This window comes from Belonocnema kinseyi, chromosome 10 (assembly GCF_010883055.1).
Source record: "Belonocnema kinseyi isolate 2016_QV_RU_SX_M_011 chromosome 10, B_treatae_v1, whole genome shotgun sequence".
In the NCBI taxonomy this organism is placed as follows: domain Eukaryota; kingdom Metazoa; phylum Arthropoda; class Insecta; order Hymenoptera; family Cynipidae; genus Belonocnema; species Belonocnema kinseyi.
In genome coordinates, this window is record NC_046666.1 from 47,983,511 (window position 1) to 47,985,715 (window position 2,205).

Consider the following 2,205-nt stretch of genomic DNA (forward strand, 5'->3'; position numbering starts at 1 on the left):
TAAATATAATATAATATAAATGTTAAGTTAAATAATGCATATAATTTAGAAACAAAGATATTACCCAGAGAATAACACTTCCAATTGTAAAACTGCGTACCTACAAGACATTATGTATTTTTCGCAGATTGATTAAAACTCACTGATAAGGGTCACCATTGTGGGCCGAAACTTACGTTTGTTAACTTAAATTAATTATTATCTCACTACAATTTAAAAGTGGATCAAAAGTGAAATTTTGTAGAAAAAACTGCAACATACGAGAATCACTGTAAGAGAATATTTTGATAAATAATAATAATAACTTGTTCAAACACTTAATTTTGTTAACTTGCATCAATTATTAATCCACGATAACTTTAAAAGTGGAAAATTGTATGTATTGTTTTTATTTATTCATTATTTATAATTGAATTGTATTGTGTGTATAATTGACCAAAAATGGAAAATTGTTTAATTTTTCGTCCATAAAATGTGCACATATCATATTTATACATTATTAGATTGGAAATAATCTGATTATGTATATTTAAATGATTTTCTTTGACATACTGATATTCTTTAAATAGGAACAGATATAAGTTGGAAGACAAAGGGATTATCTCCAAAGCGGACGTAGCATCGTGGGCCTGGAGCAACTTCGAATCCAGCGAGGGATACTGTCGCTGCACACTGGAAGGGGAAGAGTACGCAGGTAGCCGTTGAGAAAATGACAACTGCCCGCAATGGTGGGGGTACACTTAAACAGGTAACAGTGCGAGTCGGGCTATGATCTGTCGCTGCACGCTGGAAGGGGAAGAGTACGCAGGTAGCCGTTGAGGAAATGACGACTGTCCAGTAACCAGTACCTAAGGCAACTCGGTCATGGCACCTGTCATCTAATCACTGTCATAAACCCTCAGAACCAGACCACATTGTGCACGCTTCAATTTTACTTTCCGGCAGCCTATCTTAAGTGCCTGGGAAATTAGTCTCTAAATCTGTTTATAGCCCCCTAACAATTTACATTTAAATTACTGCTCTGCACAAAAACAACTCAAAATCAGAGTGCCGAGGCTTAGACACCGTACAATGAAACCTCTTAAGTACTTAAAGGATTTCAAAGCAAAAGGATGTACGTCTAGTTTTTACAATACAACAATGAACTATCTGGGACTTGAGAGCCATTTCGGGGTTTCCCCAGCTATCTAAATTGGACTGGTTTTCCCCCGAGCTCTATTCTCTTTTCCATATTTCCCTACTTTCCTTTTTTTTAATACTGTCTTATTTTTCCCCTGTTTTCAAAACGCTTCCCCTTTTTGTTCGTTATTTTGTTTGAATGAGAACAGAATTAATGGAATACAAAAAGAAAATCCAACAATGTTTGGATTAAAATTAATTTTTCTATTGTAGAAATTCCTATTATTAAATTTTTAATTCTAAATTTATCTTGTTCGGTTAAAAAATCGGACTATTATTTAGTTCAAAATTTAATCATTTTGTTTAAAATTCAACCATTATCTTGACTTCAATTTTTATTGGTTATTCATCATTTCTATTCGAAAATATATAACTTCGGTTGAAAATTTGACTATTTTTTTGAAAATTCGTTTTTTATTTGGTTGCAGATTATTTGTTTTTTAACAAAAATGCAACTATTTTAATGTTTGTAACACTTTTAATTGGACTATGGTCCTTTCCATTTGAAAATTTAAATATTTGATAAAAACTTCATGTATTTTGTTGAAATTTCGACTTTTTGGGAGAAAATTAATTATCTTGGTTAAAAATCCATAATTTTGTTTAAAAATGCCACTTTTTGGTTGGAAATTCATCTTTTTGGTTAAGGAAACCAAAATTTTGTTTGAAATTCGTCTAATTTGGTTAAAAATTCATTTTTTTTACGCTGAAAAATAATTTTGAAAACTTTAAGTTTGATGATTCTATTTTTGACTAAAAAGTGATATATTTTTTTTAGTTCAAAATTCAACTGTTTAAAAAAATATAATAACTTTGTTATAAATGCAACTGTTGTGTTAAACATAAGTTTTTCTTTTAATAAATATTTTCAACAACAAATGTAAGTATTCTAATTTTGGTTCAAGATTGATATTTTTATTTGTAATAAGTTCTTTTTCACTTGATAATTTAATTTTTTTGATGAAAATTCATGTACTTTGTTAAAATTTGTTTTTTTTTTTTGTAGAAAATTCATTTTCTTGGTTA

The 2,205-nt window shown here is 29.6% G+C and overlaps 1 protein-coding gene across 1 annotated transcript in view; it reads left to right on the forward strand.

Annotated features, from left to right (window-relative positions):
- The window catches only part of LOC117181107, a 15,089-nt gene extending 14,270 nt beyond the window's left edge, over positions 1-819 (forward strand). The window contains exons 9-10 of the mRNA XM_033373675.1: positions 611-694; positions 749-819. Coding sequence (XP_033229566.1) covers positions 611-694; positions 749-819 — 155 coding nt within the window. The remainder of the gene's footprint in view (positions 1-610; positions 695-748) is intronic.
- Positions 820-2,205: the final 1,386 nt, after the last annotated feature.